The sequence below is a fragment of the Alexandromys fortis genome, unplaced genomic scaffold (assembly GCF_014885135.2).
Source record: "Alexandromys fortis isolate MF-2015 unplaced genomic scaffold, M_Fortis_MF-2015_v1.1 scaffold_151, whole genome shotgun sequence".
In the NCBI taxonomy this organism is placed as follows: Eukaryota; Metazoa; Chordata; class Mammalia; order Rodentia; family Cricetidae; genus Alexandromys; species Alexandromys fortis.
In genome coordinates, this window is record NW_026068043.1 from 287,111 (window position 1) to 311,302 (window position 24,192).

Sequence of the window (24,192 nt, forward strand, 5' to 3'; positions counted from 1 at the left end):
CAGCACACGTCTAGGCATGGGACAGAGACACGCACCCACACTTTCTTCGCCTTCACCATCATCTCCAAGTTGAGGGTAATTGACATCAGCTAACACACGAGGCAAGTGGACTCTAGGGAGTTGTCCTCTAGAAAGTGCTAGAACTAGCTGTGTTCAGTGGTGAACACCAGTCATCCCAATACTCAGGAGGCTGAGGCAGGAGGATCAAGGTCAGCCTGGGTTCTATAGTGAGACAATGACCATGTTGGAGGAAGGGATGAAGAGAATGAAGGAGAGGAGGAGGGGGAAGGAAGAGAGGGGGAGGGAGGAAAGAGAGAAGAAGAAATTATGGAGGAAGGAATGGAAGGAAGGAAGGAAGGAAGGAAGGAAGGAAGGAAGGAAGGAGAGAGGGAGACAAAAGAAAAGGGGAAAAGGAAAGAAAAACAGAGTCCCAAAAGTGAGCCCAGATCCACCTAAGCCACCTGCCTTTGGTCTCTTCCCTCCTGGCCATTACTATCAGAGCTGCAGACTCCTCTATGCCCTGTGCTAGACAGATATCTTTAACATAGCCCTCTGAGCCACTTCCTGCAGGAGAAAAACCCCAGGACAAACGGTGGACTTTTTCCTCCGACCAAATATGACCTAGAGCAGGCAATCATCATGGGCTCCTATCCTGTAGCACCCACATTTCCTTCATACATGCAGGGGTCTTGGAATGACATAACCTTCCCTTGACCCATCCCTTCACCTCCCCAAAACCTCCCAGGGTCCCCATATGCTCAAGGATCGGGTGGCCAGGGCACTACACTTTCCTGACGGGACAGTTCTGTTGGTTCAGTAAAGGCTGCCCCCTTCTGGTCAACAGAGGAATAGCATCCTCAAGCCTTCCCAGAGGCGCCAAAAGAATGGTTTCAGATCCAGGCTAGAGCTAGTGGTGCTCAGCTTAGGACAGGTGGTGACCAAGCAATGAGAATACTGAGCTGATCATCATCTGCACGGAGCTCCCGCCTCCATGTTCCCCACCAGGCACTGGCACTTAGGATCCAGTTTGACCTCTGTTGGACACTGGTTTGCTCAGGGATGGTGCAAAGCTATGTTCGTGGCCCGTACAAAACCAACCAACACCTTATGCAAGGAGTATCTTGGAGTCCTAAGGGAGACACTAAATATATGACTTTCACTCCCAAGCCGTTCACCTGACTTCAGCCCCTTGGTTTCTGCAACCGTAGATACTAGACTTATCCAACACCCTTTCCCTGGCTTCAAACAGATGACTAAGACCTTGTCTCAACCACAATGAATAGATCATATGTCAGTATCCCCATTCTGTCCCCAAAATGCCCCACGGTGCCATACCCTCTGGTTTTCTCTCCCAGGCAATTCTGCCTACAGACTCTATAGGCAGACCCCTTTAGACCCATCAACCTTCCCAGTCCAGTTTTGGGTAAGGTCTGTCTTTAGCTAGGCTTGGGGGTGTCGGGGTGTCTTCAGGGCCAGGGTGGGAGCTGAGGCGCGGGACAGCTGGCCTGTGTCCCCACACTGGGCCTGGGGCCCAGGCAGAGGGGCGGGGGCCTGGCTACTCCAGCCTTGGCTAGGGCTGGGATTTTTTGGCCGGGCTGCCTGGGCCCTCCCTCCTGCTTCCTCTCCAGAGGACTGTCCTGGCAAAGGCCCCCTCGCACTTTCTGGCGGGAACAGGGCCAGGAGCAAGCAAACAGCTACAGAGGGAAAGCCGCGCACGCGTGTGTGTGTGTGTGTGTGTGTGTGTGTGTGTGTGTGTGTGTGTGTGTGTGCAGGAAAATAGACCCATGGTCCAGGCAGATTCAGCCTAGGAGGCTTGCGAGCCTGGCCTTTCGTAATTGCCCCCTCCCCCGCGACCCCCTCTCCCAGCTCCCCCTCCTCCCGCCCTCCTCCCACCCGCCCTCTATCCCTCCCTCCCTCCCTCACAGCAGCCTACCAGGCAGCAATTACGCTTTGGGGATAAAACGAGGCGCAGAGAGCAGGCTGGGGCAGTCCTCCCCGAGATGGCGAGTCTGACAGCGGCAGTCCCGCAGCCTGGCGTTTTGCTGATCTTCTTGCTCAACCTCCTCCATCCCGCGCAGCCTGGAGGTAAGGGGCCCCTCGCCGGTCCCACACTGCCCCTCGCCGGTCCCACACTGCCCCTCGCCGGTCCCACACTGCCCACATCTGCGGGACCCAGCCTGCCAGGAGACAAGACTGATGGGGGATCCCGGAGATGGATGAGCCCTTCGCCTCCAGATCCCCTCTCCCTCTTCCAGGCAGGGTCCTGGGAACTGTCTCCTCTAGAGAGCTAGCTCCGTGGAGGGGGATCCTGTCAAACATACATTCCACAAATCAGGATGGTCCCTAGCCTCTGTCCAAGCTCGAGAGGGGGGCGGTCCTCGGAGCCACCTGGGTGCTTGTCCAGTGGAGGCGGTTTGCACACTTGTACACATACCAGCCTGGAGAGAGACTATCCTACTATCCTGGTTGCTTGGGGGGGATGCTGGGAGTGTGCGTGCGCGCACGTGTGTGTGTGTGTGTGTGTGTGTATGTGTGTGTGTGTGTGTGGTGTTTCACACTGTGTTGCACAGGTGTCAATGTGAGGATCTGGCCGATCATGTCCCTGAAGGAGGAGTATCTGGGAAAGGTATGGTCTGTTGAGGAGTCCATCCCTAGACAGGTGGAGGTGGAGGGAGGCAACCATGAAGTTGTCTGGTGGGACCTGCCAAAGTCCAACACACAGTTGGGCGTGGTGAGCCACACCTGTGTTCCCAGCATGTAAATTCAAAGCCAACTAGATGCCAACTCAAAAACAAAACAAAAACAACAACAACAACACGAATGGGGGTTAAGGATGTCTTTGTTGGTAGAGCGCTTGCTAAATACGCACAAAGCCCTGGGTGAACTAGATTGGCATGGTGATGCACACCTGTGTGGTGGCCCCCACACAGTAGTGAGTTCAAGGCCATATGGGCTAAGTGACACCTTCTCGAAAAAACCAACATCCTGAAGAAGTCTGGTGCCCAGGTGTAGGTTGTCACTGTAAGTGTGTGCGAGTCCTTGCCGTAGGAGGGTTTCCTGGGGTGGAGTACAGGCCAGGGGGGTGAGCTGGAAAAGGTGCCCATCTCCCAGCAGACAGGGCACAGCTGGTGTCAGAGGCTACACTGAGCTGCCAGTTATCATTCTGGTCCTCTGCTATGTGTCCGGACCAGGCACATTGGCTTATGGGGGAGGAAGGAGACAGCTTGCAGAGGGAAGGTGCATCCGGCCATGGGGAAAGAGGTGCAAACCCATGGGCCATCTGCTGAGGTCATCTAGGTGGAATCTGGTTTCCGCAAGAGCCCTCCTTGTCGTGGGAACCGGAACTTGAACTGGGGACAGGGGGCTTCAGGGCAGGGTGGGGCAGGGCAGGGCAGGGCAGGGCTGGGCTGTGGTCAGAGGCTGGGTGGGAGCAGCAGCAGGTCCGTGAGACTGACCTGCTCAGGGTAGGAGCCCACTGGAGGACAAGAGTTCCTAGACTGGGACAAGACTGAGGGTTATGGGCACCAACAGGAGGACCCTGCAGCTTCAGCCAGCCAGTGGTTAAGAGCCGTGACTCTGGATCACCTGCCCCTCCTGCTCCAGATGTGGTCACCTAACATCTGCCCACCCTCCTCCCTCGATGGTTATACTAGTTCATCATAAAGAAACTACTATCTGAACACACCTGAGGCAGGAGGCTATCTAGTTGGAGAGCAACCTGAACTAGACAGTAAGATCGTCTCTCAAAAGAATCTATAAGAAAGGAACGAGATGGAACTCAGCTAATAGAGCACTTTTCTCGCATGCCAGAAGACCTGGCTTTTACCCCCAGCACCACACAAACCAGGTGTGGTGGTGGCTCCCACCTGTGGTCCCAGCTCTCAGGAGGTGGAGGCAGACAGAGCAGGAGTTCAAGGTCACACTTAGCTTTAGAGGGCGTTCAAGGCTAGCCTGGGCTACACAAGACCCTTTCTTGAAAGGTACAGAAATAGAGCCTGAGGCAGGCTAAGGCCACCGCTGGAAGTTAGTACCAGTCAGCTTTCTGCCCTGAGTCAAAAAAAGAAAAAGAAAACGGAGGGGGGTGGGGGAAGTGCCAGGGAATACTGGGGAGAGGCAGCCCTGGGGCGGAGTCTTCCTATAAGGGCAGAACAAACCCTCCCCCCTTGTAGCCTGGGTGACATCACTCAGAACTCAGCTGGCATCATTCCCCCGTGAAGATAAATCTCAACTCTGTCCCAGGTGGCCAGAGTCACTAGGTCCAAGCAAGAGGCACGTGGATTGATGAGGCCTTTCAAGATTTGTTCTGAGTCCACTGAACTCCTAAGAGGTCAGAGATCTGCGCGGGACTGGACATTGGTCACACCTACCTAGTCTCCCACCTGTCTGGTCCTGGGGGGATCCCAGTCTCCCCAAGAGAAAGATGTCATGGGCACCAGTTCCTCGTCACTGATGGGGGTGATAGTAACATTTCCTCTGACTAATGGCTTGCGTCAGCCCCTGTGTTAGAGGGGATATATAAACCAGGTGTGGCTCAGGAGCTCCCGAGACTAGGACAGCGGGATCACCGTGGATGTGAGTCCTGTGCCACATAGAGAATTTCAAGCCAGCCTGTGCTAGATGGTGAGACTCTAGCCCCCCAAAACAAAATTAAAATAAAAGGTCACCAAAAGGAGAAAAAAAAAATCAAGCATGGTAGCACTTTTGCCTATAGCAGCCTTGCACTTTGGAAAGATGGAGACAGGAGAATCAGGGCTTCAATACCATCATCTATAGAGTGAGTTCTAGGCTAGCCTGGGCTACAAGAAACTCTTCCTTCAAAAAAGTACATGTTGGAGGATTGGACATAAAACGAAGTTCGGTGATCTTCCTGACCCCAGAAATGTTTTCCGTTACCCCCCTCCCCATTTACACGCTGAAGGTTTATCTCAGTCAGGATAAACCTGACGGGCATGACTGTTTCCTGGACCTATGCTATGACCTAAGAATTCTTCCTCTATTTGATCTGTGGAGGCTCTTGTTCGAGGGATTTGAGGGTTGACAGCTCCCCAGGTGCCTCTGATAAGCTGCCAAAGATTTAGTGCCTTGATCCAACTCTGGGCATCTGGTTGGAGCAAGGGATAGCTCACCCAAACGCAGGAGCATGGACAACTCTTGCAAAGGGTCTGGCAAACACACACAACAAGCATCTTGGCGAGGTTTTCTCTGCTCGATCCAGGCTGCCCCACTGGATTTGGGCTTGGCAGAGCCCCCTGCCAGGACCCGTTAGCCCCGCTAACCTCCTAGTGGCAAGGTCAAATGTGCGTAGATATCAGGCCAAGGTGCTGTGTCTGGTTGACTCTCAGTTTCCCTGGCTGCGGAAGGGAAAAAAAAATCCCTATTTTTAGCACCCAGTCCCTAAGCATCCCTGGGGTTTGGGTGCAAGGGTAACAGTAGCGACTTGACAGCTGCCAAAAATATATCCACTGGAGGATCATGGGACAGCAAAGCTGTGGAGTGACTTTCTCTTACAATTTGCTAAGGATCTGATGAGCCATGAAATTAGCTCCTATCTTTATTTTTCTAGGTTTTTTAAAATTATTTATTTGTTATTGATTTTTGTTATTTTGGGGTTTTGTTTGGTTTTTATTGTTCTGTTGTTGTTGTTTGTTCTTTTTGTTTGTTTGCTTGTTTGTTTAGGGAGGGGTTGTGCTGGGGACTGAACCCAAAGCTTTGTGCAGGCTGGGCAAGTGTGCTACCTCTGAGCTAAAAGACCAACCTCTAAGATGGGTTTTTTGTTTTGTTTTTTGTTTGTGTGTTTGTTTTTGTTTTATTGAGACAAGGTCATATATTGGCCAACCTGACCTTGAATTCACTTTGTGGTTGAGGGTGACCTTGAACTCCTGATCTTCCTTCCCACTTCCACTTCCACTTCCCGGAAGCTGGAATTACATCTGTGAGCCACTGAACCTGGATCCAATTTCCTAAGGTTAAAGAATACTTTTGTTTCTCGAATATGTAACTCTGGCTGGCCTGGAACGTGGTAGGTAGGACATATTGTCCTTTCCAGTTTACAGCAATCCTCCTGCCTCTGCCTGCCAAGTACCAGAATTACCAGTGCCCATCACTGCCCCTGCCCTACCCAGCCCAGTTTCTAAGGCTTAATTCTTCCTGGTGATTGGTATATAAACAGGTAACCGAAATGGAGAGGACTCAGGGAGGGTTCTCCAGAGAATCTGAGGGGACTCTTGAGAGAAAAATTTAACTGAATATGGGAACCCAGGCCTTTAATCCCCCAGGATTTAGGATGCTGAGACAGGATTGTAAACCCAAATCCAGCCTAAGCTATATACAGAGTTCAAGCTAGCCTAGGCTACAAAGAAGCCCTGTGTTAGAAAAGAGGAGACAGGAGAAAAGAGAAAAGGAGGGGAGGGAAGAGGAGGAGAGGAGAGGAGAATTAGGCAAAGGGAGGGGAGGGAGGAAGAGAGGAAGGCAAAACCAAAAACAATCTGAGGCGCTGAGGAGCAGGCTGCCGCCCAGGAGCAAACCAAGTGCAGACCACACAGACCAAAGGGTTGAAAATCTCCCTTCTTGGAGAGTTTACAGGCAGAGGACTAAGGGGTGTTTTCGGGGCTTCTAGCCCAGGTCAGAGGACTGTTCGGATCCCTGGGAGTCTAGGGTCATGATTCACACATGTGAGAGATGAGATTCGCCCCAAGGCTAGCAGGAGGAATGAGCCAGACTCACATAAAACAAGACACAAGTGTGTTCCAAGCCAGCTGCTTGTGGCCGACTGAGCACTGAAGGCAGGAGAAACTGTGGCGGGCTAGGAGAAGGAGCAGCAGAAGAGGACTTGGAGGGAGGTGAGGATGTTCTCAGTAGGAAACCCCGCTGGTACAAAGGAGAGACGGTGGGAATGAAGACCATGGGGGGCGGGGAGACCTCCATAAGCAGTGTATGATTTTTGAGACAAGGGGTTTGCTATGTTGCACAGGCTAGCCTGAACCTCGCTGTGTAGCCCAGGAAAGCCTCCATCTCTCTAGGAAGTGCAACGTGATCTCAGACTCACACTCCTCCTGTCTCCGCCTCTGGGTACGGGAATTACAGGTGTGTGCCCACATGTCCTACCTACAGAGTCCTTTATTCTTATTATATTTATTGTGTCTATCTGCACATATCACTGTGGGGGTTGATCAGAGAACAATGACGGGGAGTCAACTCTTCCCCTCCGCCATGCGGGTTCTGGGGCTTGAACTCAAGCCATGAGGCTTGGCAGCCAAGATAAGAGAAGGCAGCTACTCAGCCTTCTCTGTTTTCTCAGTGAAAAACAGGAATCAAAAACTCTAGCCAGACCTGGTGGCACATGCCTGCCCTCTCAGCGCTCCAGTGGCTGAGGCTGGAGAATCTTCATGTTTGAAACCAGTTTATACTACACAATGAGATCCGGTCTCAAAACAACATTCCAACTATCCGGGGTGTCCCGGGTTGGGTGTGACGCTGGACCAATGTGATTGGGCTATGAAACACAGTTGTGGAAAAGAGAGGAGCTGGAGAGAGGGGAAGTAACAGCGCCCTCAAGAGGGAACCTGGTTATAGACAGGGTGTTGGAGAACAGAACGCTAAGAGAGAGGAGGTAGGGTTTCGTCAAATCAGGGGCTCAGCAAGACCACCCCCAGGGGCCTTATGGGGAGTGAGGAAACAAATCAGACACAACCCAATCTCTCTGCCTCCCTCCCTCATCATTTGAGTACCTATTGTATACCTGAGCCTAGCCACGCACTAAGAGAAAACAGGGGACCCAAGATCACCAGCACCTTCTTTTAACAATTATTTCTGTGTGGGGGTCTGACTAGGATCTGTCCTTTCATTTGAATGCTTGCAACCATGCGAAGCAGCAAACCTCACACCTACATTGTGAGGAAGAAAAAAAAAGTGAGGCTTAGCTAAGGAGGTGGTTCCGTTGGCAGGGTGAGTGCCTAGCGAGCATGAAGCCCTGGGTTCTATTCCCAGGCCTGAAACAAACCAGGTGGGGTGGCATAGGTCTGTCACCCCAGCACTGGGGAGATGCAGTTACTTGCCTGAGGTCACACACCGAATGAGGAGCTGGGAGAGAAGCCAGAGGGCCATGCCCTGGGTCCCCTTGCTGTTCCCACCACATTGTTCCCTTGTTCCTGTTGTTCCCACAGGCAGCTCTGGGGCTGGAGACCGGAAAGAACAGGAAGAGAAGGAGAGAAAGTGCAGGAGAGAGGCAGAGACTGGAACTCCCCACTTGGGGCTCAGAGCTGGAGGCCAGAGCCTGGGAGGGTATCAAAAGCTTGGGGGGCCATGTGTGTTTGGCAGCTCAGGACAATGCTAGAAGTCTGTTTCCTGCAGACTCAGATCCCTGGGGCCACCCTCCCTGAGCCCCCAGGCTCTGAGCAGACCATCCAGGCCTGGCTCTTAGTCTCTCAAGGGTTGAAAGGGGAGGGGCACAGACCCCAGAAGGTGGTGGCGCCAGGACTTTAGTACAATCTGCCATGGCGGCTAGACATTCCTAACTCTGCTTAGGATGACAAGGTCCAGGGACCAGGCAGGCCCAGCTGTGTATTGTCACCGAGTGTCTGAGACCAGACACACAGACATCTGGCTGAGAGGTCTCCCTGAACCCACTGAAGAGCTACATGACTGGCTGGCACCCACCTTGCATCCCTCACCATATGACTCTCAGGGTCCCTTCAGCAAAGTAGAGTTTGGGCCCTGGTGACAAGGTGACTTGTCAAGATTAGAGGTCATGGCTCAGTATAGGAGTCTCCATTTGTTGCCATGACAACAACTCCAGGGCCAGCATCTCCAATGAAAGCTTTGGCTGGTCCCTGGGGACTAAATTCGTGACCTTGGCTTGGAATTAACTGTTCCTTAGGAAACTATTCGATTGGCTCATTCATGGTGTTCCCACCCCCTCCAGTCCCTGGCGCCTCCCAAAACAGCCCTGGGTCAGCGGCCAGAACCCCACCCAAAGAGAGTTGCCCAGGGGGCAAGGACACTGACCTAGCACTATCCTACCAGAGTGGGAATGGCTGAAGCCAGACAGCAGCTAACTCCTAACTGATGTCACCACCCAGCCTGCCCTCTTACATTTGACTCCAGCCTTACCACCCAGCTCTGAGCAAAGTCATGGGTAAAGCAGGTAGGCAGAGTCCCTTGCCCAACGTCCAGTCACAACCACAGGCAGGTCCCTTCTCGTCAACAGTGTTAAGCCTCCTGCTCAGAGAAGTGGCCTGGGTTTGCTCCAGGCTTCATGTTTACCCAGCTGTGTGGCCCCAACCACTTCCCTTAACCTCTCTGGGCCTGATTTCAAGTCTACTACAACTACAATTCAGAACTTCTGCCCCTCCGGCTTCACTGAGACACTTTGGGAAGAATGAGAAAATACAAAGTCAGGTGGGGTGGTTCATGCTTATAATCTTGGCTTCTCAGGAGGCAGGGGATGGGGGAAGGAGGTGCAAGATCAAGAAAAGTCTGAACCACATAGTGAGGACCTGTCTCAATAAATAAAACAAGAACTGGGGTCAAGTCGGTGGTAGAGCTCCTTCCTAGAATCCACCAGTGAGGGGCTGGGGTGTGGCTCAGTGGTAGAGCCCCTGCCTAGAACCTCCCAGTGAGGGGCTGGGGTGTGGCTCAGTGGCAGAGCCCCTGCCCAGAATCCTCCAGTGAGGGGCTGGGGTGTGGTTCAGTGGTAGAGTGCTTGCTAAGCACACATACACAAAAGGAACCAATATAATATTTTATTTATAATATATATATATATATGTTGTTTACCCTCAGACATTGATTTATAGACAAACAATACCATAATAACTATATCTTCATTAAAACACGGTTGGTGACAGGCAGTAGTGGTGGATGTCTTTAACCCCAGCCCTCAGGGGGCAGTGGCAGGCGGCTGTCTGTGAGTTTGAGGACAGCCTGGTTTACAGAACGAGCTCCAGGGCAGCCAGGGCTACACAACATAGTGAAACCCTGTCCCAAAAACAATCAAACAAAAAGCCTGAGTGCCTGGCTAATCAGAGTCTACCCTCTTCCTTCTAGGGGTTCCAGGAGCTGTGCCTGGTGGAGTTCCTGGTGGAGTTCCTGGCGGAGTCTATTATCCAGGTAAGTACATGAAGTTTCCACATGCCTGTTTATGATAGATGGGGATGGATTGCTCATGAGAGATAGAATATTTTTAAGTATTTTTATTACACTTATTTTTAGGGCTTGCACGTGGCGGTCAGAGAACATCTCTTTTTGTTTGGGTGTTTCTTTTGGTTTGTTTGTTTTGTTTTTTGAGACAGAGCCCCAGTGTGTATCCCTGGCTGGACTGGAACTCACAGAGATCCTCTGGGGGGCTGGGATTAAAAGCATGTGACACCATGCCCAGTTCCATAGGACAACGTTTGGGAATCGGATCTTTGCTACCACCGTGTGGGTCCCAGGGCTGAAACTCAATATGTTAGGCTTGGCAGCAAATGAGCTTTACCCACTGAGCTAGTTCATAGGCCAGAGAAGTTATCACATTTCCATTCCTGCCACTGAGGACAGGCAAATCAGGCCCATTTTCTGAAGAAGTTAACCAGGCTGGGGATGTGGCTCAGTTAGCAGAGTGTTTGCCTAGCATGTGTGAAACCCCGGGTACCATCCCCAGCACTGCTTAAACCAGGTATAGTGGCTGCATACCTGTAAATCCCAGCACGGAAGGACAGACATTCAAGAATATCCCTTGGCTATAGAAGGAGCTCAGGCCAGCCTGGGTTGTGAGAGACCCTGCCTCAAAAAAAAAAAAAAAAAAAAAAAAAGCAATCCAATCAATAGAGCGAGATGTGAAGGCACCCATCTGTAACAGTAGCATCCCAGACATAGAGAGTCAAAAGTTCAAAGCCAGCTTGAGCTGCGTAGTCTCCACCCTAAGAAAAGCTGCTAATGGAACATATATTAAGAGCATAAATACTGTACAAGATGGAGCATAATCCCTGCTGTCAGGAGGCTGGCGCCTTCACACATTCCTGTCATTGGAAGGGTTCGCAGTCCTCAAAGCTTTAATCCCACTCTTGGCAATCCCCCAAAGGCTAATAACAGAGAAGATAAATAGAGCGACTAAGCTAGGGATGCAGCTTGATGGGTAGAGCCTAGCGTGTGTGAAGCCCCAGCATCTCATAAACCACGGGTCATGGCGAATGCCTGTAATCGTGGAGCGAGCTAGCTATCCACACTGGTGAACTTGGGGTTTGATTGGCACACCCTGCACACCAATGAATAAGGTACAAGAGTGATGGTGGATGACTCTAGACATCAACTTTGGGCCTCCATAGGAATGCACACACACACACACACACACACACACACAAAAGCATGTACAATGCATATACACACGCATACCAGACACACATACATGAAAAAATGGAAAGAAAATAACTGATATGAAGTCAAAAGTCCCTCTAGTTCCATCCTAGGACAAACTGACACAAGGCTATTGAGTCAGTAAGACAGAAAAAGAAACTGGGTCATAGGAGTTGACTTGCCCAAAGTTCTACAGCTAGAATTTGATGGTGGTGGGGTGTGTCTTGTCTGGATACTAACCTCTGATGTTTCTCTCTCTCAATGCACACAATAGGGGCTGGTATCGGAGGACTGGGAGGAGCAGGAGGTAAGCTCAGAAACTAGCCTTAGGCTCCTCAATGAAAGCATCTTGGTGTCGTCGTGACCCCCCCCCCCCCAACACAATTAGACCTCAGGTCTTCAAGAGATTCCAGCAACTAATGTTGTACAGGTTGAGCATCCCCTGGGAAAGAGACCTACTTAAAAACAAAACCCTGATGGCCCTTTTAGGATCCTCATGGCCCCTACCTACTTTTATATTTTCTTTGATCTCCTTTCTCAACAATCCTTCCAGGTGGAGATTAACTCCTCATGAGGGGGAAAAAACTAATAAATTGCTGGAGATGTTGGTGCATGCCTATAACCCCAGCACTGAGGAGGTAGAAACTATGGATCAAGAATTCAGAGTCATCCTTGACTATATAGCAAGTTCAAGACCAGCCTGAACGACACGAGACATAATCTCAAAACAAGCTGGGAAGCTGTCACTCAACAAACTCCAGAGGGAAAGATGGGCTCCCAGGGACTCCATGACTAAGCAAGAGAACTTTCTAGGCATCACCTTTAGCACTTGAGGAAGAGACCCACATACAGCCTTCACCCTCTATTGTGGGGCGGGTGTAAGCAATGGATAAGTACTAAGAGATGGGAGGAGGTACATGCCTGTAATACCAGAACTTGGGAGTAAGGGGTAGGAGATTCAGGAGTTCAAAGTCATCCTTGGCTATATCATGGATTTGAGGCCAGCCTGGGTTATGATGAGTCCCTGTCTCAGACAGACAGACAGACAGACAGAGACAGAGAGAGAAATGAGTCACTTCTTCCCTGCCATTCATCATCATCTCTTCTCTCTGCAGCTCTGGGACCTGGAGGAAAACCACCTAAACCAGGTAAGATCTAAGCAAGGCCCCTGAAATGGGGAAGGTAGGACTCACAGAGCCATGCCTGGCAAGGGATCCAAAAGGAGGGAGCTGTAGGCAGCAGCTATCAGGTATCAACAGGTATCAACAGGCTAGAGTCAGGCCACAAGCTGGCCGGACACAGGAGGTTGGGGGCAGTTCAGTGGCCTATGTCCAGCATGGGCCCAATGTGCCAGCTTCCTGGAGAGTGTCCTCTGCTCCCAGTCCCAGAAAAAAAAAAAAAACTCTGATGTCTCAGATAAAGCAGCATCTGGGGGCCCCATGGTCTCCTGTAAGGCAGCACTTAGAATGGAAGACCCCAGATGCTATATCTAGACATTTGACTTCTGACCCAGATGTGAGCTCAACTTTAAGCTAAACCTGACCCCTGGCCCCAGATGACCTCCCTGCCTGTTCCCAGCCTCTTTCCAGCTATGTCTAGATCATGGAATTTTCTAGTAAGGAAAAAAAAAATCATAGCTCTGCTTCATCAGCAGTGCTGGGATCTTCCAACAGTGGTCACTCTCAGCTTTGAGGTGGCAAAGTGGCAGGGGGTCTTTCAATAGAATGCTGTGGAATAAGAAGCAGGTGGAGGCCATGGTCTGGCGGCACACACCTGTGATCTTAGCTCCTTAGAAGGTTGAGACAAGAGGATTCTGAGTTAGAGAGGTCAGCCTCAGATAGATATCAAGACCTGTTTCAGAATAAAAGGTAGAAAGAATACTGAGGATATAGGTCAATGGTAGAGCACCTGCCTAGAATCCCCCAGTGAGGGACTGGAGTGTGGCTCAGTGGGTAGAGCCCCTGCCTAGAATCCCCCAGTGAGGGGCTAGGAGTATCACACAGGGGTAAGCAAGTTGGAAACCCTGTGTTGCATCCCTCTTAATACACACACACACACACACACACACACACACACACACACACGGCACCCTAGTCATATTGATGCCCCTCCCCTGTGTGTGATGCTATGTGGCATAGGCATCCCCACCCAGTGCCTGCCACCCTGGCTCCAAAGTCACATGCTCCTGGACAGTTGGAGGTCCAACTGCTCTTACAAAACCCTGATGACAGATGACCCAACTACTAATGAATGTGCGAGAAGCTGATTCTCCTTCCCTAAACTCTATGGGAGTTGTGAAACTTCAGGACCGGGGCCAGCAAGGGAGGAAAAGAACGGGGCATCTGGACAAGCTAGGTTCTAGGGGCTGAGAATTTGTAAAGCCAGGAGATTCCATGGCTCGTTAATTCTCTTTGTGGTACCAAAGATGGAACTCAGAGTCTGTTATATGCAAGGCAAGCACTCGACCACTGAACTACATCCCTGGATCTCGTTTTACATTTCTTCAAAAACTACATTCATTTATTGGTTTGTACATTTATTTATTATGGGTATAGTATGCATGTACCCCAGTGTGCCTATAGAGGTCAGAGGGTAACTTTTGAGCATTGATTCTCTTCTTCCACCTTGTAGGTTCCAATAATCGAACTCATGTTGTATTGTAGGCTTAGTGACAAGGGCCTTCACCCACTGAGCCATCTTATTTTTAATACAGGATCTCCCTAAGTTGTTCAGGCTGACCTTGAACTATATAACCCAGACAGGCCTTGATATATAGATCCTCCTGCCTCAGCCTCCTGAGTAGCTGAAACGGTAGGCATGTGCTACCAGGTCCAGTTCCTACGGTCATCTTTTAGCCTCAGGATACATAGACTGAAGTATGTAACAGGCTTGGCCAGGCTACCATGAATAACCCGATGAAGGTCCCCACATCCTGGCTAGAGGGATGTCCGGGCCTGCCCAGGCAGGATGGGATGGGGTGTAGGGATTGTACAGATCGTGTTTGGGAACAATTAATCCCCAGGGAGCAGGGGTGGGTGACTTGGCAGCTGCTCCTCCATGTGGGTGCTGTAGGCTGGCCCCTCCCTGCCTGAGCTCTCAGTGGGGGACCAGGCAGCTGGGAGCCAGCCCTGCCCACACCCAGAGCACCAGCTGGAGGCCAGCAGGCTGGCCAGCCACTACAAACAAGGGGTATGGGCAACGATGAGAAGGAGCCAGGATGAGTATCCATGGGACACCCATCTAGGCTGCACATAGTAGGTGCTCCCTGCTCACAAAGTCAGTGGTCCTAAGAAAGTAGGGATCATGGAAGCCACAAGTAGATGGGCATATGAGCCGAGCACAGGGGTAGAAGCCTATCTTTCCAGCATTCAAGAGGCAGAGGCCAGAGGACCTTGAGTTCAGGCTACAGAGTGAGTTAAGTGTTGTGGAAACTGAGGCAGGAAAATCACCAGTTCAAGGCCAGTCTGGGCTATATACAAGTTCAAAATCAGCCTGAATTATACAGTGAGACTCTAAGTCAGGAAGGCAGAAGATGAGAGATAGATAAATAGATAGATAAGTAGGTAGATAGATAGATAGACAGACAGACAGATAGATAGGTAAAAACCAGACATAATGACACGCGACTTTAACCCTAGCACTTGAGAAGTAGAGACAGGCAGATATCTATGAATTTGAGGCCAGCCTGGTCTACATAGCAAGTTCCAAGCCAGCTAGCCAGGGCTACACAGTGAGACCCTTTCTTTAAAAAAAAAAAAAAAAAAAAAAAAAAGGCTGGGTTTGTGGCAGCTCTTTTGGTTGGTAGAACAAGAACACTTGCCTAACATGCAGAAATCCTGGTTTCCATCCCTAATGCTACATAATAGAACATGGAGGCACGTGCCTCTCAGCAACCAGGATTTACAGATGGGGGGGGGGGGATCAGGAGTTCAAGGTCATATTGGCTGCCTATTGAGTTTAAAGTCAGCCAGAGCTATATGAAACCCTGTCTCGAAAAGGAAAGTAGGGGAGACTAGAGAGATAGCTTAGCAATTACGAGCACTTGATGATCTTGCAGAGGACCCGGGTTCAGTTCCTGGCATGCACATATAACATAGCTCACATGTAGCTCTGGTTCCCAGGAATTAGACTCCCTTTACTGACCCCCACCAGCACCAGACACACACACACACACGTGATGTACACACATACAAGCAGCCTAAACACTCATACATATAATAGAAATAGATTAAAGATTATCATCTAGGGGACTAGAGAGGTGGCTCAGTGATCAAGAACATATGCTGCTCTTATGGAGGTCCCAGGTTCATCTCCCAGCACTCACATCAGGCAGCCCACAGTGGTCTGTTATCTCAGCTTTGGGGAATCCGACAGCTGTGACATCCATGAGCACTTGCATCCATTTGCACATACCCACACACAAGACACATACAAATACACATCATTTAAAAAGATAAAAGACATCTTTTTAAAAATTATCATTTTAAAAGTAATCATAAAGATGGGGAAACTGAGGCTCAAGAAATGGTAAGGTGACTCTTTCATCTACAAAGACCATGGGAAGGGGCCCAGAACCTGAGTCTAGAACTTTCTGACTCCCAAAAGAAGGGGACAGGCCCGGAAGGCCCTGGGCTCGTAGCTATGATCCGACTGTAACTTTTTCTCCGTCTCTCCAGGTGCTGGGCTTCTGGGGGCCTTTGGAGCAGGTGAGTCTGAAAGAGAGGGAGAACAGAGGGTTGCCGGTGATGAGGATAAACTGCGCAAGACTGCTGATAAAGAGGGGCAACCAACCGCAGAGACCACAGGCCACCCCCAAACTTCACCCCAATCTTCTTACTTCCCGTCCAGTCTTGTCCTCTCAGCCCCTCCATCAGACAGGAAAGATCTGAGTGTGACCCCGATCCTCTACAAGCGTAGGAAACAGGGCTAGCTTCAGGGGAGCTGTTGACAGAACTGGGGAGAGACTGGGAGATGAGACCAGGAAATGATTGAGCCAGGCAGCCCCAGTCCCTGCCTACCACCATACCATACTACATGGCTCATTACAGAACCACCTTACAGATGTCTGCAATATACACACACTTAGAGGACTTTCGCTACATGCTTGGCCATCACTCTACTAAGTTATATGCTCTTACAGTCAGAGGATAAGTGGGGAAAGCTGGTCAGAGGAAAGATACTATCCAGTGAGAGCCAGGTAGACCCCTCCTTAGCAGCAGACCCTATGCGTTGGGGGGGGGGGAGTCCCTTAGAGGACTTTGCCCTACAACTCTAGACCCCACAACCAGAGCTGGTGCTGGCAAGAGAGATTTTTCCCATAATTGGAAACAAACCTGCCAAGGCAAGCCTCCAAAACTCCAACCTAACTGGGCCCATCGGTCAAGGCCAAGGCCGTGGAATGTCTCCTGGAGGAGGAGAAGGAATGATCGGGCCCAGATGTGGAAAGGAGAGAGCCAGAGGGACCCATTTGGCTTCTCATGAATCTTAGCAAGGAGGATTCTGGATAGAAGGATGACTAGATGTTGTACAGGAAGGACCCTCAGGACAAGGGATGTGGCTCAGGTCACACAGCCCTAACCTAGTGTGCATAAAGCCCAGGACCATAATAAACTGGACTTTCCTATTAACTGCCTAAAATCCCAGCATTTGGGAGGTAGAGCCAGGAGAATCAGAAGTTCAAGGTCATCCTTAAGATACCTGGCGAGTTTGAGTCAAGCCTGGGCTACATTAGACCGACTCAAAACACAAAAAGCAGGAAGTGGTGGAGACACATTTACAGACCCAGGGTGAGGGGAGGGGTCTGTGTCAGGATGTACAATCAAGGAAGTAGAGAAGATGCCTGGCGTGACAGCTACTAAAGGGAGCAAGGCTGGCCTTGGAGGGGTGAGGGTTTGTTTACAGACCACTTCCGCCTTCATAGAAAACCAGCTGGATCCTGCCAGCGGTCAGGCATCCTAGGAGATGCACGAGCTGGTCACACTTGTTAGAGATAATCAGTCACCTCCACACAGAGCATTTGATTATTATCTGGTGGCTGCAGATTTATCAGGACCATTGCCCTCCACCACCACAGAACCAAAGACATAGGGACCAGCCTAGACACCCACCCCACTCACTCCGCGACCGCACTCGTCTTACAAGGAACCCAGGTGTGAAACCCACATCCTTAACTTCTCTTCCTCTCTCTTCTTCACAGGCCCTGGAGGAATCGCCGGTGCTGGCCCTGGGGCAGGTTAGTGTGAACCCCTGAGCAAGATGCCAGTCTCTCTCCCCAGCCTGGGGCACCTGCCTGGGATAAACAGCAGTCAGGGCACAGAGTGGGAGGCAGGTGTTGATGAGATGAAGCATGACACCAGTCACCTGCTCCTAAGAAGCCACCCAGGGGGACAATTGTAATAGAGAGATGAGACTAGAGGGAGGCCTCCTTGCTGGCCCAGCAGATCTGCCCACCAGAAAAGGCATCGGAGCAAACTGGGGACCTGAGATGGTGTGGTCGACCTTGTCTCAAAAAAACAAAATATTGAGGCTGGGCATGGCAGCAGACACCTTTAATGTCAGCACTCAGGAGGCAGAGGCAGAAAGATCTCTGTGAGTTCAAGGCCCTCCTGGTCTGCATAGGGAGTTCCAGTACAGCTAGAGTTCCACAGTGAGACCTTTTCTCAAATGCGTATTTACATATGCATTTGTATATGTATACATGTACATGTATATGTATACACACATGTATACATACATGTTAAGACTGGGCTTGCCTGCTCTGGCTTCCATCTCCAGCACTGCATAAACCAGAGACAGTGAAGTGTCTGTGACTCCAGCACATGGGAGGTGGAGGATCAAGGAGTTCTCATTTATCCTCGGCCTCATAACAATTTCCAGGCCAGCCTGGACTACATACATAAGCCAGACTTTGACTCAAGGACTAAGATATTCACACAGATTTGTCTGGCGGAGCTGAGCAGCTAGACATAAGAATCCTCTCACACAGTGGTTCTCGACCTTCCTAATGCCAGGACCCTTTGATACAGCTCCTCATGTTGCGGTGACCCCCAGCCATATTATTTCTCATTGTTATTTCATAGCTGTATTGTTGCCGATCATAAAGTAAAATCTGTGTTTTCCGAAGGTCTTGTACCACTGCTGTGAAAGGGTTATTCCATCCCCAAATGGTCACAACCCACAGGCTGAGAACCGTTGCTCTAACACATGCTCCCATCCTGGTGAGCAGGGCCAACCATGTTGAAGGCCTTCAGAGAACACAGAACCTTGAATACTCTCCTGAGTGGAAGGGCCCAGGCTGGGCTGAGGTGCGGCAGCTCCCACTGAGCAGGGCACTTCCAGACCTCATTTATGCTCTCCTCCATAGGTCTCGGGGCCTTTCCAGGGGCAGGAGGTGTGGTGCCTGGTGCAGGAGCTGCAGGAGCTCTGTTGCCCGGAGCGGGGGCAGCTGCAGCTTATAAAGCTGCTGCCAAAGCCGGTGAGTGGCATTTTTTTAGGGATAGTTCTATTCGCCCCGTGGCTTTCCCAGACTCTGAAATTCTCAGAGAAGGCTCCCTCACCCAGACCCAGGAGACAAGAGCTGTGGGGTGGGGTAGTGAGATCCTCCTTCCCTGGGGAGATGATGTGGGCCGCTAGTTGTACCCAGTCTTTGTTTGTTTGTTTGTTTGTTTTGGGGGGGGGGGTCGAGGCAGGGTTTCTCTGTAGCTTTGGAGCCTGTCCTGGAACTCGCTCTGTAGACCAGGCTGGCCTCGAACTCACAGAGGTCTTCCTGCCTCTGCCTCCCGAGTGCTGGGATTAAAGGTGTGCGCCGCCACCACCACCCGGCTTGTACCTAATCTTAAAGTGGTTTGGTGACGGAAGAGACCTTAAGGCACAGTCCCTGTCTGATCCCTGAACTCTCCTGTTCCTGGCTATGCAGGGGTCGGGCTTGGTGGACTTGGTGGCGTTCCTGGTGCTGGAGTTGGTGGAGTTGGTGGAGTTGGTGGAGTCCCTGGTGTCGGAATTGGCGGCGTCCCTGGTGGTGTTGGTGGTCTTGGTGGCATTGGTGGCTTAGGAGTATCAACAGGTATGGTGACCAGACTTGAGTGACTCAAGGTGGTGCCTGCAGACCTGGGTAGAGTCTGCTCTGCAATTCCTTCCATTCAGGTGCCGTGGTGCCACAAGTCGGAGCTGGAGCCGCTGGCGTCGGAGTGGGAGCAAAGCCTGGAAAAGTTCCGGGTCAGTGTAGACTCTAGGGGGGGGGGTCAGAGGTCAGAGGTCTAGGAGTCCGCTGAGGTCAGAGCCCTCTCCTGCTCCAACAAGCTGGAAGATGAAAGGAGCAGTACAAACTGGATCCGGGGGCAGCAGACCTGTTTGGGCAATGCGGCTGAGTGACTTGATCCTGGCTTCTAAAAATCTCTATGATCTTGGAGCAAAAAAGAGACCTCACAGACGGGCTCTGGATCACAGATGGGGAAACTGAGGTTTTAAATGTTGAGTCAGAACAGAAGGGCCCACAGCTGTTCCCGGTAGAGCTGGAGGGGAGCCCAGCATCCTGCGGCACCCCCATCTGGTGCTCATTTGGCCCCATGCTCTTTAGGAAGTGACTTCAGGTTAAATAAAAGGCGAACATCTGGAAGCCTTTAGACTTGAGGTGGGCTGGCGGGGCTGCGTCAACAGGCTGTGGGCTCCAGAAGACAGTTAAATCGGGCCTTGGAGGATGTGCAGGCTCTGACATGGAGCAGGGAGTGCTGTGGTCACGCTCTATCTGGCCCAAGCTATCCCAGTGCGCACACTGGCTTGCAAGGCCTGGACCTCTTGTTGCCGCTGTCTGAAGGGACGGCAGAACCTCTACTAAGGTTCCTTGTTCTTTTGCCTCCAGGTGTTGGTCTTCCAGGTGTGTACCCAGGCGGAGTGCTCCCGGGCACAGGTGAGAACGAGAAGGATGGACTGGGGATGTAGCTCAGCTGATACAGCGCTTGCTTAGCATGGGTTCCATCCTCAGCGTCCCATAAACCAGGTGTGGTGGTACATGCATTTAACTCCAGCACTTTGAAGGATGAGGCATAAGGATCTTAAGTTTGAGGTCAGCCAGGGCTACATAATGTGACCTGATTTCGAAAAACAAAAAGTGGGACTAAGGAGATGGCTCAGAGTTTAAGAGCACAGGCTGCTCTTCCAGAGGACCCTGGGTTCAATTCCTAGCACACATATGGTTGCTCACAACGGTCTGTTGACTCTTCTGTTCTCCATGCGTGCAGTGTACAGACATGCACCCAGGCTAAACACCATACACATAAAATAAAGATAATTTTTAAAGAGAGTAGGTTGGGGATGATTCAGTGGGTAGAGTACTTGCCTAGCATACACAAAGCCCTGGGTTCCACCCCAGGCACCTCCTAAACCAGATAGGGTGACACACTCTTGTACTGCCTGCTCGTGGAAGGTGGGACAGAGTTCAAGGTCATCCCTGAACAAGTGTTGGGCCAGCTTGAACTCTATCAGAAAGAGGGGGGGGGAGGAAGGAAGGAAGGAAGGAAGGAAGGAAGGAAGGAAGGAAGGAAGGAAGGAAGGAAGAAGTTGGGATCTACCCTCTTGCTCTCCCTCATAAAACTGAGACAAGCTGAGCCCAGTGGCTGTTTCCCTAAGTGTCCAAGTTCAACTTAATGAACATTGGGTCCTTGGCAACCGAGGTTAGCTTCCCCAGCCCCACCCAGTCCCTCACCCCAGGCCAACACCCTCATCACAGTCTTAAAACCGTCCTCAGAGGACAGATGGACTCCCTAGTGTAGCCAGCTTCTTCCCAAAAGTCCTGAGTCACCAGGCATTGGCACGCCCAGGAAATGTGCCCTCCAGGAGACCCCCTAAGAACTGTCCCTCACTTCTTTCCCTGCCAGGACGTACCTCCCCACCCAGCAAGGCCTCCTGAAATCCCCCAAAAGCCCAGATTCAGGGATTTGCTGACAGAGCACCCCTTCCTTCCTGATTGAGGTAGCCAAGCCCCAGGGGAGGCAGGAGAGGAGGGGAAAAATCGAGCAGGTTCCAATCCATTGTGAGGTAGCCACCAGAAGGCATGGCACACTGGCTGGGCCTCTCTGTGCTTTCTCCCATCCAAGTACTAACTAGCTCCACCCTACTTAGTTTAGCTTCTGCAATCAGACACATTCAGGGTGGTGTGGCTATAGATCTCTCTGTCCCTTTCCTCTTGGTCACGATGGATCTCTAACTTACAGCTGAGGTCCACCGAGGCTGAAATCAGGCACAGATGAGTTGGGATTAAGAGTCGAATCTTCCAGCCAGGCCTAGTGGCACAGGCCTGCTACCCCAGCCATTTGGAAGGCTGAGATAGGTGAATCAGAAGTTCAAGTCTGGCCTGGACAACTTAACCAGTCTGTTTCCAAAAGAAGAGCACTAGGGGTGGGGGCATGGCTTGGCATCCGAGTACCCACCTAGTCACTCTCCTAGTGAGGGGCTGGGGTGTGGCTCAGTGGTAAAGCCCCTGCCTAGAATCCTCCAGTGAGGGGCTGGGGTGTGGCTCAGTGGTAGAGCCCCTGCCTAGAATCCCCCAGTGAGGGGCTGGGGTGTGGCTCAGTGGTAGAGCCCCTGCCTAGAATCCCCCAGTGAGGGGCTGGAGTGTGCTCAGTGGTAGAGCCCCTGCCTAGAATCCCCCCAGTGAGGAGCTGGGGCATGACTTGGTGATAGAACAACTGCCTAGAATCCCCAGTGAAGGGTTTAGTGCATGTTTGTGACCCTAGATTCAATTCACAGCACTACCAAAATAATAAATAAATAAATAAATAAATAAATAAATAAATAAATAAATAAATAAATTTCTCTGAGCTTGAGCCACACAGGGGAAGGAAGTCCCCACCAGCTGGTCCTTGCTTTACTTGCCCTGTGAGCCAGTCATGCCTGTAATTGGCCATCAGTACAGAAACAGATTAGTTAATAGACCTAAGGTGGGCAGGGGTTGCCAAGCAGAGTTTCCCTTCTCTCACTGTCACCCATGTGTTTGCCCATCAGGAGCTCGGTTCCCAGGTGTGGGGGTACTCCCTGGAGTTCCCACTGGCACAGGAGTCAAGGCCAAAGCTCCAGGTATGGACAGCCAACTGTGCTGGGGGTCAGGGTAGGATCCTCTGTCAGCCGACAAGCTGTGCTGACCTGGGGTGTAAGGGATACCTTGGGATTCTAGGCTTATTTGGGGACTTATGTGGGGACAGGGAGGCACTTCTTATGTCCCAGCCCTGCTTCTACTGGCTAGGAAGAGCAGAATGCTGTTCAGAAAGCCCGAAGAGTAACCCTGAGTTAATCCCAAGGAGGCTGAGGCAAGAGGTTTGAAAGTTCAAGGCCAGACTGGGCCACTGTTTCAAATGCAAAGTAAAAAGAGGGCTGATGGGTAAGGCTCAGTAGTAGAGCACTTGCTTAGAAAGCCCTGTTGAGTCAGGTAGTGATAGTGTACACCTTTAATCCAGCATAAACAAAGGAATGGAGCCAGGGCTCTGTGCCCTGCACCCTCAGCACTGGGTTGCAGTGATAGCTCTTTCTCTTTGCAGGTGGAGGTGGTGCTTTTGCTGGAATCCCAGGTGAGTTGAAGCTGTTCTCCCTAGGTAAGCTAGACACCCAGAAACCTAGCCATGCCTGCCCCATCTCCCTCATGTCTCTTGCTGCAAGGCTTGATGAAGAGTTTAGCACACAAGTGTGTGGACCTAAACTCCATCCCCAGAACCCACATTCTAAAAATTAATATATATATATGATATATAAATATATAAGGGATAGATAGATAGATAGATAGATAGATAGCCAGGATTCAACCCAAAGTGTCATCAGTCCCAGGCCACCATGATCCCATAACCCGGTGGTTCTCAACCTGTGGGCCACAATTCCTTTGGGGGTTGAGCGACCCTTCCACAGGGGTCATTTATCAAATATCCTGCATATCAGATATTTGTGTTATGGTTCACAACAGCAGCAACATGACATTTATGAAGCAGTAATGAAAATATTTCTATGGCTGGGGGTCACCACAATGTGAGAAACTGAATTAAAGAGTCCCAGCGTTAGGAAGGCTGAGAACCACTGCTCTAAGCCAAACTCCATCGATGTGGATCCAAAATGAACCGAGATACCCAGCAGTGCCCTAAGGCAGCACAGAGGAGTGGAGGAGTGTGACTCTGGGCTCCTGCAAGTCCGTGGTTTGCCACTGGGTAGTGCTTATCTGACCCGTGACAAAGGAACAGTGAGGCCCTCTGTGCAGGATGGTTCCTGAGTGCCATGGGGAATAATTTCCCTCCATCTGAATATCATAGACTGACTGACAAGGGGTTGAAAAAGGAGCTGTTACCCCAAGGCCTGGGACTCTAATTTACTTTCTCTATTCTTGCAGGGGTTGGGCCCTTTGGGGGACAGCAGCCTGGTGTCCCACTGGGTTACCCCATCAAAGCACCAAAGCTGCCAGGTAAGCCAGAGTTGGGTTTCAAGATGCTTGGACCAGGATGGAGGGAGATGGTCCAGGGGGCAAGCACTTGCTGCACAAGTGTGTGTGTATGTATATATGTGTGTGTACATATATATAAATTTGTACACACACACACATATATATACAAATTTGTACACACACATAAACACACCCATCCATATCATCACTCCTTCTCTTCACCCATTCCTCTACATCCATTACTTCTTCTACCCTTTTATCTCCCATTATCCCGCCTTCCGCCTATCTATCCCGTTCCATTCATCTATCCATCACTTCTTCCTTATCCCAATTCATCTCTCCATCCATCCCTCCTCTCCTGCATCACACATCCATCCCTCCATCCACCCACATACCCTACCTACCCCTTCCTCCCACCCCTGTGCCTACCCTAACTATCCATCCATGCA

General features: G+C 50.9%; 1 protein-coding gene across 3 annotated transcripts in view; it reads left to right on the forward strand.

Annotated features, from left to right (window-relative positions):
• The first annotated feature begins 1,863 nt into the window (after nucleotides 1–1,863).
• Nucleotides 1,864–24,192, forward strand: part of Eln (elastin) — a 42,053-nt gene continuing 19,724 nt past the window's right edge. Inside the window, exons 1-13 of one of the 3 annotated variants that reach the window (XM_050166123.1) lie at nucleotides 1,864–2,085; nucleotides 10,045–10,107; nucleotides 11,606–11,638; nucleotides 12,447–12,479; nucleotides 16,008–16,037; nucleotides 17,528–17,563; nucleotides 18,695–18,805; nucleotides 19,247–19,393; nucleotides 19,474–19,545; nucleotides 20,189–20,236; nucleotides 22,330–22,401; nucleotides 22,860–22,889; nucleotides 23,693–23,764. In XM_050166123.1, coding sequence (XP_050022080.1) covers nucleotides 2,001–2,085; nucleotides 10,045–10,107; nucleotides 11,606–11,638; nucleotides 12,447–12,479; nucleotides 16,008–16,037; nucleotides 17,528–17,563; nucleotides 18,695–18,805; nucleotides 19,247–19,393; nucleotides 19,474–19,545; nucleotides 20,189–20,236; nucleotides 22,330–22,401; nucleotides 22,860–22,889; nucleotides 23,693–23,764 — 832 coding nt within the window. In that variant the 5' untranslated portion in view covers nucleotides 1,864–2,000. The remainder of the gene's footprint in view (nucleotides 2,086–10,044; nucleotides 10,108–11,605; nucleotides 11,639–12,446; nucleotides 12,480–16,007; nucleotides 16,038–17,527; nucleotides 17,564–18,694; nucleotides 18,806–19,246; nucleotides 19,394–19,473; nucleotides 19,546–20,188; nucleotides 20,237–22,329; nucleotides 22,402–22,859; nucleotides 22,890–23,692; nucleotides 23,765–24,192) is intronic. The other 2 variants (XM_050166124.1, XM_050166122.1) reach the window with 2 other exon arrangements.